The sequence below is a fragment of the Aedes albopictus genome, chromosome 3 (genome assembly GCF_035046485.1).
Source record: "Aedes albopictus strain Foshan chromosome 3, AalbF5, whole genome shotgun sequence".
Classification (NCBI taxonomy): domain Eukaryota; kingdom Metazoa; phylum Arthropoda; class Insecta; order Diptera; family Culicidae; genus Aedes; species Aedes albopictus.
Window position 1 is genome coordinate 271888342 of NC_085138.1, and position 14562 is coordinate 271902903.

General features: G+C 38.1%; 1 protein-coding gene across 1 annotated transcript in view; it reads left to right on the plus strand.

Annotated features, from left to right (window-relative positions):
- Positions 1 to 14562, plus strand: part of LOC115257779 (guanine nucleotide-binding protein G(s) subunit alpha) — a 128216-nt gene that overhangs the window by 84778 nt on the left and 28876 nt on the right. The window contains exon 2 of the mRNA XM_029857734.2: positions 3638 to 4392. Within this exon, the coding sequence (XP_029713594.2) occupies positions 4276 to 4392 (117 nt within the window). The 5' untranslated portion in view covers positions 3638 to 4275. The remainder of the gene's footprint in view (positions 1 to 3637; positions 4393 to 14562) is intronic.

Sequence of the window (14562 nt, forward strand, 5' to 3'; positions counted from 1 at the left end):
TGTTGAAACCTGGAATTCGTAAGTTCTTTTGGATTCAAATGACACAAAAAGAGAAACCTCTGAGTTTAAGCCAAAAATATTGAGATTTAGAGGTCGCGCAATCGCTTCAAAATCGAATTTTCGAGTAATAAAAAGGTGTTTTCACTTCAAGTGCCATAACTTTCTCAGTTTTCAACCGATTTTCAATCTTTTTTTTATGAATTTCTCACAAATTAAATTTCGAATAAACTCGTAGAAAATCATTTTTTCCAAAGTCACGCAAAATATGAGTTTTTGAAGTTTTAATTCATTTTTTTCTTCTTTTTACAAAAAATCTTAACTTTAGAGTCCTATAACTTTTTAACCGTTTGATCAATTTTAATTTTTTTAGCTTGCTTTTGTAGATATTTTTGTTGCATAGATAGTACATAGATATCGTAACCCAAACTTTAAAGTGTATTGGAGGCCACTTATATTTTACGGAATGTCCAACTACCATAACATAAACTTGCTCATAGCATTGCGAGGTCTAATGGACATCAACGTAACTAAATTTCTTGAACAGAGTGAACACGAACGATGGTAGATGTTTTAGATCTTAAAAAAATGAATTCCAGAGTAGTTTGGATGACCTAGATCACCCAATTCATGAACCATGAATTTTCTAGGAGTGCTTTGAGGCTTTTTGAGTACCGTAGACTATGTTCTGTGATCATTCTTTGTGTAATAAATTTAGTTGAGAATGTTGGATTTGTGTCACAAACTTCGGAGTACTTTGGAGGCCTGAGATCAAAACTTCAACAGGCTATGATGAATAGTAATACATTGCATGTCAAGGATCAGTGAAAACTATTGATGATTAGCAAAACGATAAAATTTGAGCAAAAACATGTAGAATTCATGAAAAATACAAAAAAGCCACGTATTTTCGGCACCCAGCAAAAGGGGGGAGGCTGCAAAGGGGGAAGATAGTACCATGCATTTCTTAGTACAACTATTTCCCTTGTCTATAAAAAAAATCCGGAGTAGAATGTTTTAAAACAAAGAAGATATTGCATTTCTACCAAAAGTAGATCGTCCCGGGGGTTAAACAAAAAGTGGACAAAAACCGTTAAACATAAAAAAATATATTTCATACTTTTTTTTATTTCCGATTTATCTAGGTAGTCAAAACTAGAAATCGAAAGATAAAGAGTAGCTCTTCTAAATGAAGAACAACAATTGTCGTTTTGTTGGGAAATCTAAGAGTTCTGGAGAGCCGAAGTTGAGTCATTGGTATGGAGATTTCAGTTTTTTGCGCTTCGTCCTGAAAGGGATATGAGAAATCTTACGCGCAATTCAAAAATAGAACAATAGGGGGTGACGGGGTGTTGAAAAATCGAGAAAATTCCCTTACGTAATAAATAGACAGCCCCTCTAAGGTAACGTCCATTTATTATGCAACATTTAATCGGCATTTTTTGACTCTCTTCATAACGCTTTTTTGTTTGAATCCTTTTTTTGTACAGAGCGTTACGTTATTTATGGACGGTGCTTTATTATGCATCATAAAGCACCGTCCATAAATAACGTAACGTATCATATAATCTAAGAACTACCATTTGCCTCCTTTTCTTTCCATTGCAATGGGGCACGTTCGGTGTAGTACTAGATTTGTAGTAATGATCTGAATTTTAGTATGGTGAGAAGATCAATTCTCCGTTTCTGCAATGAAATGGTGCAAAAAGCTTGGGTATTATGATCCCTTACCTAATTTGATGCTGTTTGATCAAAACTTTGGATAACTATGTTGTTTATGTTGCAAGAAATGGAGAAAATAACAACACTGTTGCCCAAACTTTTGCTCATACAGCATGAAATTAGTCCAGGAATCATAATACCCACGCTTTTTGCACTATTTTATTGCAAAAACGGAGAATTGACCTTCTCACCATACTAAAATTCAGCTCATTGATCCAATGGAACCCCCTGGTATTTAGTTCCAAGCTCAAGCCGTTAAATGCAAGCGGCCGTTTGCCTCACTACAAAAAGCGTTTCACCTTCAACAATTTGCAGCGCTACCAGCACCTAGGGCAAATCGTCAATTATTGCACACCCTAAAAACTCGCGAATTGTTGCACACTCCATGCTTTTCTTATGCGGTGTGCAAAAAATGGTGCGTTTTTAGGGTGTGCAATAATTGGCGAATTACCTAACTGATGGCAGTTTTTCCAGTTTTAGTGTATGTATCAGTGAATCAAAATTCGACCATCGCGCAACAATAACGACAATGTCGCAACCTGAATTTGTTGCGACATTCTACACAATGCGACATAGGTTTGTCCCAACTTGAACAGAATAGGACAAAGATCGTGCACCACGAGTTTGGAGATTTTTAAGGCTTGCATTGTGATTTTCGAGCGGTAACTTCAAGTCGGGAAACACTGCAACGCTGCTGAAAATGTACCATCAAAAAGTTTGAATTTTGGGTTGGTAATGAGCCTCTGCTCGATTTTGCCCTGTCCTGCTCATTCCCACAGAAAATTTGAAAACAGCGCGCAAGGTAAAAGTCACATTTGACTTTTACTGTGCGAACTGTTTTCAAGTTTTCTGTGGGAGTGAGCAGTACGCCAGATTCGTGCAGAGGCTCATAATTGATTATTCACGAGTTGAAAAGTACGCAACAAATTCAGGTTCCGTTTTGTCTGCAACAAAAATTTTCGAGATCATGTCATTATCTGTTATCAGTTGGTATAAAGAGTAATCGCCGCGTCTTCTTTGTTGCTTGTTTTGTGTCTCTTTTGTCTGACAATTCTCTTCACTGCTACCTCCCATGTATTTGACATAAATTGAGGTACAACACCTCACTTACTTAGTCGGGCCGTCATACATCTCTTTCCACCGCTAAACTTGGTCTTTATCAATGTAAAAAGAAATGATTTCGGCTCAGTTATGCCCATGTGTCGCCAGAGCCTTCCAAATAAATGAATAAGTAAAAAAACCTGGTCTTTGTAGAATCATCGTGTAATTTCATTGTGAAATTTTGTAACTTCTTTATATTGTAATCTGGCGAAATGCAAATAAAGGTTTGCAGCATTCTGCAACCGAAAAGCGCTGAACGTGGCTGAACAACAACAGGGTCCCAAACCATCCAACTTATCACGCGCATTCAGTGATCGTGCCAATAACAGCTAGTCAAACGCTCCAATAGATCGAGAACCTCTGCGATGCACTAAAATTGATGGACTCGTAACAAGTTAATGAGCCGCGCTCACGATACCGGTTGTAACCGTCATCGTCGACGGAAACATGTGGACCCTCTCGGAAACATTCTAGTCTAGAGAGGCACTAGGCGGGCATGGCAGCAGCGTGGTGCATCCAGCAGCGGCAGTTGATACACGGTGTGCAATTGAGCGGAAAACAATCGACCAATACTAGTGTGAGCATTTACCACCACAGGAGAACAAACGGACATTAGAACATGGTGCGGCTAAAAATAGTTAAGAAACGTGCATATTGCGGGGCAGGCAGTGTGATTGAATTGTTAAACATGTATAATTAAACCGATTAGATTAGAGTGTGCAACTTCCAGATGAAGATTAATGAGTGCGAAAAGATGGAATTGAGATTTTAATTGATGTTAAAAATGTTGTTTGTTTCCTTTCTTGAAAAATCGCAGATATTTCGAACGGCAGCAGCGGTGGAGAAAGCAGCAGTGGCAGGCAGTTCCAACGGCAACCAGGAACCACAACGTGCGTGTGCGGTGTGCGCACTCGTGAGCGCGTGTGTGTGCGTCGAGAGTGGCTGGGTGTGTGGCAGAGCAGAGCACACGCCTCACGCGTCTCACTGTGCGCCGGTGGCCATCCGGTTGGTGCTGGTGGGTTGAAAGTGTGCATGCGAGGCGGTCACGACGGGAAAGTGGGTGGTAAATTTGCGCGCGCGTTTGTGTATCTGAGGGAGGGTTAGTATGTGGTTAAATATACGCTAGTGTGTTACTGTTGTCAAAACTCGCAACAGATAAACAAAATCATCAACAAGAAGAATACAACTTACAACCAATAGACTGTGGTGTGGTGAAGAAGTGGAAACGCTGGAAACGGAAGAAACATCCGATAGCGTTTCAGCGGGTACCGAAGAAGCGGGCAGGTGGGTCGTCTACGACGGGTGTGGTGGCAGTTATTAAATCAAGAAAAACGGATTCTGTAAAACAATCGCACCTCAGTTAGACTGGCTCGGAACGGTGAAGCACGGGGGGCAGAGTCTCCCGACACGTCACCGGAAGGCGGAGCCACCTGCTGGTGGGCCCCCTGGTCAGCGATGGGTTGCTTCGGATCGGCCGGATCGAAACAGTCGGATTCGAACAGTTCCGAGGACACAAAAAGCCAGAAACGAAGGAGCGATGCCATCACGCGACAGCTACAGAAAGATAAACAGGTGGGTATCGATTATGGTTTGGACTGTATATACTCATTACAAATCGGGTAAGCTTACATAGTCCGACAGCGACAATAATACATATTATATACTTCGATTTCTAAAATCAAATTTTACATAAAATCGAAGCAATTTTTTTTTGTTTAAATTGTATAACAAAATGTATCAAGACATATAAAAACAGCATGAAAACTGAGTTTTCGATAAAAGGGTAAAAATTTTCGGCATATATTAGTCATTCTCGCCAAATAAATAATAATCCTCTATCTCGCTAGCTTGTTACGATCGAAATCTTTTGTCTTCAAAAATATGTGTGGTTGATTCAAAAGTTAAGCCAATATTTTTAGCAATGGACATACACACTAACGTTACATGTATGTTCCGTTTATATCAACATGATCCGCTATTTTCAGTTGACAAAAACGGAATAATTTTCTTCGGCAAAATATTTTGCAACATTTTAATATGAATTGAAAGTTTTACTGCAGAACATAATCCATATTTTACCTTGAAATTTTATTGTTTTTAATGTCTTTTAACACATCTTGGATGCAAATTACAGTTTTGTGATTGTGACGCCGACAAGAGGTTTTCACCACATTTGTGACCACATTTTTGGAAATTTATTTTCGTTGAACGCAAGAATGACACATATTAAAGTTTCAGTTCCCGGATCGACGTTTTAAAATATGACATGTTTCCAGGAATGATTAATCTCCAGGAACGTAATTTCGATATCCTAACAAAAAAGGATATGTTTAGTTCCTTCCGGAAGGTGTTTCTCCACGAGTATCATTTTCACAGATTCCTATAAAAGTTTCAGCTAGGATACTTTTAGGAAATCTCCAGAAATTTTTCTTAGCAATCACTTGTAACTTTCCCAGAATATTGGAATCCCCAAGAAGTTCCTCCTGAATTCTTCTAGGTTACCTTGTACCATGCTGCTTATTTATCTTTTGGGACTCGATAAGAATTTTTAAAGAAAAGAGGTTTTGGCCTTTATGATTTCTTCAGAAATTCCTTCGCAGATCAACCTAGATGTCTATTTTTAAATTTCTACTGTAGTTCATTTGGGGATACCTTCAAGTATTCCACCAGGAATTGGAGTTTATTAACCTTCCTTATGCATTATGATTGGAACAGCTCCTTGACGTAGTGTACGGTTTGGATCTAGAATGGCCCTAATGTACAAGGTGGGCAAAGAAAATCATTCCGGAATTTAACCTAGACATCCTGTTGAAATTCATCATGGAGATGTACCAAGATTTTTTCAAAATATCCTGCGGGAATTGTTCCAAGGTTACTTTCTGAAATCCCTTCAGAAAAATTTTCTGATATTTCTCCAGGGGTTTTTTTTTTCGGGGATTCTTCCAGAATTTGTTTCTGGGATTCCTTCAACTTTTTTTTCTAGAATTTCATCAGAATTTCTTCCTTGGATTCTTTAAAGAGTTTCCTATGATATTTGTCTCTGGAATGTCCTCCATCCAAAAATTTCTTTAAAGGATTCCTACAGGACTTCGTTTTGGTATTTATTCGCAGTAGAAACACCTACACCTACAACATTTATTATGAATACTTCCAAGAGATTTTCCAAGATCATTCTATCTTTCATCTTTGTTATTTCCCCATGATTACTAGATGAACACTAAGGTGGCCCACACTTATATGAAAAACAAAAATTTCGAAAAATGCCTAGTCTTACCTCCTCAATCAGTTGTTTTGGACTCCCAGAAGCTACGTTCAAAATTTGAGCAAAATCGGTTGAGCCTAAGGGGGCGCTCAAAACGCTTAAAGTTTGTATGGGAAAACTTGGCCAAATGTATGCAGAAATTTTAAGTTTTCGAATTTTGCCGCTAGGTGGCGCTGTAAGCGTTCAATATTCAAACCCTTTGGTGTTATTGTAGGTGACTATATGCCAGAGAACTTTGTCGAAGACCGCGAAGTGATTCGACGGCTGTGGAAAAAGTTATACCCTAGGTAAAGTGAGGCAAAGTATTGAGATTTCATTATTGATATTATTTCTTTACATGTATTGGAAAAATAACAATAAAGTTTATCCTCACTTTTCCTAGGGTATAACTTTTTTCACAGACGTTGGATCACTTCGCGGTCTTCGACAAAGTTGTTTGGCATATAGTCACCTACAATAATACCAAAGGGTTTGATTACTGAACGCTTACAGCGCCACCTAGCGGCAAAATTCGAAAACTTAATATTTCTACATACATTTGGCCAAGTTTTTCCATACAAACTTCAAGCGTTTTGAGCGCCGCCTTAGGCTTAATTGATTTTGCTCAAATTTTAAACGTAGCTTCTGGGAGTACAAAGCAACTGATTTAGGAGGTAAGACTTGGCATTTTTCGAAATTTTTGTTTTTCATATAAGTGTGGGCCACCTTAATGAACACCTTTGGCTGAAAATCTAGTTAAAAAAGATAATATAATAGTTATAATTTTCCCAGATTTCTTACTGCGTTTCCTGATAACTCCCAGCAGTTTAGTCTGCTCCCAATTCTTTCCTCAAATCCTCCAGAAGTTTCTTGAGAGTGTCCTCCTGATGTTCTGTATAGAAATCTCCGGGGAGTTATTCCTGAGAATCCTCCAGAAGTTCCTAGTGGGAAACCTTGAGAAATTCCTTCTAGGAATCCCGTATAAGTTCTTTCAAAAAATCATCTAATTGTTTCTCGAGGGATGCTTTTAGAATTGATGGGATTTCTTTTGGATTTTTCCGAAATCCTTAGTTTCTTCTTCGGCAACTCTTGAATACCCAGATCATTTTCCAGGATTCTAGACTCCTCTTTCCAACAGAAACTTATTTCTGAAAGATTTAACTCCTAATTCACCTAAAGGAACTTCTGACTTATTTCCTGACGATTTCTCAGAAGAAATCCATGAGAGGAATCTGGAGGAATACAAGGTAGAATCGCTAGTAGAAATTACTGAAGAAAACCAATATTGCATTTTTAGAGTAATCGAAAGATTAAATCCCGGATAAAATTCTATAGGAATCTCCAGTTAGCCAAGTGAATATAGCAGCTTTGGTCGGGAAAATTGGACAGGGTATCAAGGACGACAGCCCCGTCGGAAAGAAATAGCGCCCAGGAGGTAAGAATTCAGCACATCGCGTAATTTTAAGAAAATCGTGTTTAAAACCACGTGAAATTTGTTTCACTTAAAAAAAGTCTTGTAAAAAGATTGTAGTGTAAAAATTCAGGAAATGATAGGCAATGAAAGCCCTAAACTGTTCAAATTCTTGAAGAACACTTGAAGAGACAGGTAAAGTTCCAGTTGGTATGTAGAGCCATGAATAAGAAGAAGAAAAAGAAGAAAGGAGAAGATGGATTTTCATAAGAAAGTTCTTAGGAAGGGACACCTATTAAGGTGCCATAACACAATAGGCTAATGAAATAAAAAAAAACGTTCGATTATCCAGGGTGATTATTTCCCATTGCCGGATAATCGAGTACGTCCTGTGATGGTTTTATATGCACATCGCATTTATAATTGATCTAGCATGATTAGCTACTTATGTTACATTTGGAAAATGATTGAGCCATTTCACAAAACGACAAAATTGTCAATGATGATATTTATATTCACTTGTTATCTCCCGCCACCTTCTGTCAGGTTTTCATTTATTAAATTGGCTCGGTTTAACTTTTCTATTAGACTATTGGTTTAATTTTTCTCATGTTCAAATAAAAAGTAAAATTATGCGTGAGAGAAAGCATGAATTAACATTATTTACAGCTGAATTTAAAATGTGTTGAAAGCTACTGTAGCGTATACGTCTTCTAATGCCATCATTGCTGGTTGCTTCAAATTCATTCATGGATGCATTGCCTCAAGATTAATGTTAAACTATAAATAACTCGTGTTCGAGGGAGCAAATTTGACAAAAACGTTAGTGTTGATAAAAACGGAATGAAATGTTGTCGAAATCGGATAGCGATAAAAACGAATAGTGATAAAAACAAATAGTGACAAAAACGGAACATACCTGTATTTGCATAAATGTCTAAAAAAAATGATAATAAAAAAAAACAGAAAAAATTAAACGGAATTTCATTCAGGAATTCTTTTGAAAATGTCTCCGAGGATTAACCCTGCAAATCCTCCAGGGGTCTTTTCTGAATTTCCTCAAGGGGTTCCTTCGGAAATTTAGAGCTTCGTGCAAGCACTTCGAATCATCATGTCGTCAAAGATTATTTCAGAAAATCTTCTATATGTTCATCCAGAAGTGTCACATAGAATTCTTTTACGAAATCTGGCATCAATTGCTTTACCAATTCCTTCTTGATTTTTCACAAATCATTTCAGGGATTGGTTGAGGAATTCACCCAGGGATTACTTCAGAAATTTCTGTAGATATTCATTTGGAGAATCTATTGGAGATTCCTTTATAAAATCTATCAAACATTCATTCTTCGGAAATTCTTTTTAAAAATCGTTCTTCAGGGATTTCTTTAGAAATGCCTCCTATTCTACAAATTCCACAAAGAATTATTTCAGAGAATCTTGTATGATGTACTTGTGAAATTCCTCCATTTTTTTTTTAAATTATCCATTAATATGAGCAGTAATTCTTTCAGGGGTTTTTTTCAAAAATTCTTTCTGAGATTCCGGCAGAAATTACTTAAGACATTTATTAATTTTCCCCAAAAAATCCTTTAATGAGACTGTCAGCGATGCCTTTAGAAAATATTCCAGAGACTTTCAAAAAATGTTTCAAAAGTTCCTTCAAAAATTACTTAAGAAATTCTTCCAAGATTTCCACCAGAAATTCCTACAGCAACTTTCATTTTTTCCAGAAATTCCACTAGGAATTCCTCCAGAAGTTTCACAAGGAGTTGTGGAAGACAGTTGTGTATGTGTTTCTGCAGAAATACCTCCAGGGATTTCTTTAGAAAATCCTTCAGAGATGTACTCTATTTTTTGGGAATTTTGTAAATTTTTTATCGAAAAATTAATCGGATATCTCCTAAAGTATTCTCTCAAACGATCTTTCAAGGATTTATTCTAAAACTTTCTCTGAAAATCTTCCTGAAAATTATTTTGAAATTCCTCCGGAGACTCTTTTTAAAAAGTTGTAAGATCCATTTGGGAATTGTCCTAGGGGTTCCTTCACAAAATTTTCGAGGGATTTTTTAGAAGATCTCCCTTGGCTTTTATTATAATCTTACCCTCTTATAATACCCTCTTTGAATGAGTGTAATCAGTTTCGTACCTTTTAATTACGCCCTATGTTGCTTATCCTTTGACAGATACTCGTATTTCGACTACCACTTGTAATCCTCCTCAGTGTCAGTTATCCACTGGATAACTGACACTGAGGAAGATTACAAATGGTAGTCGAAATACGCGTATGTAATCCTCCTCAGTGCCAGTTATCCACTGGATAACTGACACTGAGGAAGATTACAAGTGGTAGTCGAAATACGCGTATCTGTCAAAGGATAAGCAACATAGGGCGGAATTAAAAGGTACGAAGCTGATTTTATTATAAGTTTGACTAATAATTTCTTCAGAAATAGGGTGACATTGGGTATTATCGGCAGGTTTGTTCTCTTCGTCATGGAGGGTTTTTGTCAGCCGAATTGCCTGAAACTTTGCCATTTAATTCACATTGGTTGGGAAGGATTTGAAGCCAACTCTGAATTCAATAGGTTTCAAAAAACCCTCCAAGACGAAGAGAACAAAACGGCCGAGAATAGGTAATTTCCCCTATCTCCAGATTTTCCTCCAGAGATTTCTTTTCAAATTTCTAGAAGGATTACTTTGCAAAACTTGCACAGATTTTTTGATAATTCTTTCATTGAGCCTTGCTGAAATCCATCGTAGAAGTCAATTAAAAAACCTTTCGCGAATTCCTGAAAAAAATCTCCCAGGGAACCTTAAAGGCATTCTTTAAAGGACTCCTTTGGAAACTTGTCGTAGAAGTAGATTTACTTTAAAAAACCATCCAGGAAATCCTAAAAAAATCAGTCAGAATTTTTTTCACAAAATCTTCTAGCGATTGCTTGAGAATGTCTTCCAGAGTTTACTCCAAGAACTCCCTTGAGGATTCTTGCACGGATGATTTCCAAAAATGTATGTATTCCTTAATAAAATACATCAATAATTGTTTTAAAAAAATCTTGCATAGATTGTTTCAGAAATTCATCTACGATTTTTTTCAGATTTTTGCATTTATCTAGAAAACTTTCCATAAACTTTCTCAATAATAATCCTTGGATTTTCATTAGATAATGATTTACGTATACATTCAGAACGCGAAATTGAGAAGTCCTTAAACTTTTTTTTCAGAACCTTTCTAAAGAATTTTATTCAAAAATTGCGTTAGAAATTTTTCAATAGGTATTAAAGAAATTCCCAAGATTTCTTCATATTCCTTCAGATATTCTTTCAGACATTTCTCTTCCAGAAATTGCTGCAAGATTTCTCAAGAAAGTCCTAGAAAATGCTCCAAGGACTACTTCTGTTTTTTTTTTTTTTCTACAGATTGTTCCAGATATTCTTATAAGGGTTCTTACGGAAAGCCTGGAAGACATTCTTGCAGAGAAATTCTCACAAAGATTAAATCAGAAATTCCGCCGAGTATTCCTCTATGTATTTTCTTAGAAATTTCTCCAGGATTTCCTCCATTCCACATTAACCGAAATGAGTTGTATAATGGAAAAATAATTGCATAGCATTTTGTATGTAACTCGTTGCCAAACTCGATTTTTGCAGCACTCTTCATATTTATCCAACTCGGCATGCGTCGTTGGTTGGATAAATTTGCGACTCGTGCTGAAAAAAACAATACGGAACAAAATGTTTCAACCATTTTAATATCAAATTTATGATACAGTGAATCATAAAAAAATAGGGAGAAATATTTAATCGGGTCTGCTTTACTGGAATATGACAAAATTACACCCTTGCGAACTTTCATTGGATTAATCTAGCTTTCAGAGAATTATTGTATACTTATGCAACTTTTTTGTAACTTTGTGAGATTCGCGTGGTTTTCGATAACGCTACCCAACTAACATATTTGATGTATAAGTGTGGAACAATCCACTCTTAAGCAAACTTTAGCTTAGGAAGCTGTTATTCAGCTAGTTCTGTTACTTGGGAACGTAATTCCTCGAGAAACAGAAAATAGGAACTCAGAGCAACTGATCCACTCATCTTGCAACTACGCTCCCCGCCTTTTAGTACCAACCGGGTTTTGCAGAGTTGTTGTCTGGCATTATTGCAAAAAGCCCTGCCCACTGTATCCTTCCGACTTTGACCTCCTTCTGGATGCTGACTTCGGCGAAGAGTGCAGCGAGCTCGTGGTTCATGCTTTGCCGTCATTCACCGTTTTTCTGCCAACCGTAAAAGATCGCTCTTAGCTCGCGTAGCTCGAAAACTCCATGTGCTTGCAAAGTCCTCCTCGAGCATGGCTCATGTCTCGTGTCCGAAGAGGACCGCTTGTCTTATTAACGTTTTATACATGCTACATTTAGTGCGGGGCATAATCTTCTTCGACCGCAGTTTCTTCAGAAGCCCGCAGCGGCCCAACTTCCACTGATGATGCCCCTTCGTTCATTCATCTAATTGATTTAGTATTACATCAAATTAAGGATAAAACCGAATCAACAATATCTGACTATAATACACGATTCGTGGCTGCAAATCTTCTACCTCGATCACGCCCAATACTCGCCAGATCTCTTTCCACCTGATCTGTCCACATTGTACGCTGCTCTACAGGTCTTCTTGTACCGTCCGGATCTCTAGCAGGGTTGTTGTCCGGAATTCTCACTATATGCCCTGCCCACCGTATCCTTCCTGCTTTTGCCACCATCTGGGTGCTAGGTTCGCTGTAGTGATACGTTGGTTGGTTGGTTGATAGCAGCAAGCTCGTGGTTTCCTGCACACCGCCAAAATAGTACTAAGCACCCGGCCCTCGAACACTTCTAGTGCTTGCTAATCCTCTTCGAGCATAGTGCAGATCTCGTGTCCGTAGAGAACCATCGGTCTTATCAGCGTCTTGTACATGGTGAACTTGGTGTGGGGATGATTTTTTTCGACCGCAGGTTCTTGTGGAGCCCATAATGGCTCGACTTTCACTGATGATGCGCCATCGTATTTCACGACTACAGTTGTTGTCTGTCATTAATAAGGATCCGAAGTAGACGAACTCCTCCACCACTTTGAGTGTAACCCCGCCTATAGCAACACTGCTGCCTAGGCTTGCCCTGTCATTCGTGGTTCCTCCAGCTAACATGAACTTCGTTTTTGATGCGTTTACCACAAGTCCGACCTTTGCTACTTCACGTTTCAGGCGGGTGTATAGCTATGCCGTCGTTCCAAATGTTCTAGCAATAATATCCATGCCATCCGTAGCCCGGCAAGTTGCCTAACACCTTCCACGGCGATTGATATTGAACAGCAGGCATGAGAGCCCATCACCTTGCCGAAAACTCTTATGCAGTTTTTTACACCGTCCATCGACGCTTTAATCATTCTAGTGCAGTGGTGCTCAGGCTGGAGGATACCGCGGGCCAAATTTGCAATTCGGGATCGACCTGCGGGCCGCATAAAACATCGATGCACAAAAACAACAAAAAGAACAATTCTAAAGTATATTTATAAAAAATCTGAACTGTTCAATTTGGATTCATAAGTTCGGTTGAGAAAAACGTTTGAGCTTCAAAATGAAATATAAACAAACAATTTAGAAGTTGCCCCTAGAATTGCCTTGAAGCCACTTCAAGAACTTGTCAAGAAGCTTTTACAAGAATTTCTTTTGAATCGCTCCAAAAAGGTTTGCTGGATTTTCTCCTGAAATTTCTTGTGGAGTTGTTCCAGAAGGTTTTCAAGAAATTTCTTGAAGTTTCTTTTAGTTTTTCTAGAATTCTCTAGGAACATCTCCAAGAAAACCTCTTAGATTTGCCTTTGGAACTGCCCTGAAGTTACTTCAGAAATATCTCATTATTCGTTTCCAAGAATTTCTGCTAGAATAGCTTCCGGATTTTCCCAAAAACTTTCCAGGAGATTTTTGAAGATTTTAATAAATTCTTTCCATAAGTCTCTTCTAAAGTTGATGCAATACTTCATCCACAGACAAACAGACGTAACACTCTGATAATTCACATCGTACACCGATTTAACGGTTTAAGGGCCCATATAGCCGAGGCGGTAAACGCACGGGTATTCAGCATGACCATGCTGAGGGTGACGGGTTCGATTCCCGGTCGGTCCAGGATCTTTTCGTAAAGGAAATTTCCTTGACTTCCTTGGGCATAGAGTATCTTCGTGCCTGCCACACGATATACGCATGCAAAATGGTCATTGGCAGAGGAAGCTCTCAGTTAATAACTGTGGAAGTGCTCATAGAACACTACGCTGAGAAGCAGGCTTTGTCCCAATGAGGACGTTACGCCAAGAAGAGAGAGAGAGAGACCGATTTAACGGTCTTTTTCAAAATTTGATAGTTAACCAACTGCCCAACCGTGGCGCTCGCATTGTTTTTGTTCGAGTTTGGCGTTTGCTCACTACCGCCACCTAGTTGGTGGTCGGCCAAACATAGGCCTTTTAGCATTGGGCGAATATGTTTCCGTGACTATGATTTGAATCGAAAAATGATCGAAGTGTTACGTCTGTTTGTCTGTGCTTCATCATTAAATTTCTTCAAAATTTAGATTTTTAACAATTGTTTCCGGAAGTTTCTTCAACATTATCTTCTAATGTTGCTGCATAAGTTGCTTCAAATTTTCCTCAGGCGTTCTAAGCATCTTTTGTGTCTTGATGCAGTTGGTTCTCGAATCTTGTTTGTGATTACTTCTGAAAATTCTCTTTTTGTTGCTCGAGGCATTTATTCTAAAGTTGTTAAAGAAATTTCTGATAGAGTGACACCAAAACATTTTTTCTAGGAGATGCTCCTATAATTTCCATGCATTATCGCCACAACTTTCTCGTTGAGTTTCTCCATATATTTCGCTTAGAGTTGCTTAAAATTTTTCTCCAATAATGTTTCCTGGAGTTTCTCCAAAAATGTATCCAACAGTTTCTCCAAAAGGGCACAGGAGACGCTTTATGAATCTCGCCTGAGATTTTTTTCTTTAAGTTCGTTCAGGAGTTTCGCTTGGACAATTCAAATTGGATTCGTAAGTGAAAATGAACCAATATTGGCAAT